This window comes from Cystoisospora suis, assembly GCF_002600585.1.
Source record: "Cystoisospora suis strain Wien I chromosome Unknown contig_9150, whole genome shotgun sequence".
In the NCBI taxonomy this organism is placed as follows: domain Eukaryota; phylum Apicomplexa; class Conoidasida; order Eucoccidiorida; family Sarcocystidae; genus Cystoisospora; species Cystoisospora suis.
Window position 1 is genome coordinate 1,435 of NW_027161928.1, and position 270 is coordinate 1,704.

The window sequence follows — 270 nt, forward strand, 5'->3', positions numbered from 1 at the left end:
AGCATGCTTCGAGGTCGGAGTGGACTACGAGGGGTATGATGTCCAGAAGTTCGAGGACGGCAGCATCCCGTCTGCCGGGGCGTGCCAGGAGATGTGCCAACGAAGAAAGGACTGCTCTTACTTCAGCTTTGTTCCCGAGACCAGTAGCTGTTACATCAAGGATGCCTATGCTCTACAAGGCCGGAAACAAGACGCTACAACTGCTGGGGTTGTCTCCGGTCCCAAGTTCTGCACCACTCCGGATTCTTCGGCTTGTAGGTTGCCAAGTTC

General features: G+C 55.2%; 1 protein-coding gene across 1 annotated transcript in view; it reads left to right on the plus strand.

Moving 5' to 3' along the window:
- Nucleotides 1-250, plus strand: part of CSUI_010983 (pan domain-containing protein) — a gene marked incomplete at both ends in the record, with an annotated part of 560 nt that extends 310 nt beyond the window's left edge. The window contains one exon of the mRNA XM_068071084.1: nt 3-250. Within this exon, the coding sequence (XP_067916940.1) occupies nt 3-250 (248 nt within the window). The remainder of the gene's footprint in view (nt 1-2) is intronic.
- Nucleotides 251-270: the final 20 nt, after the last annotated feature.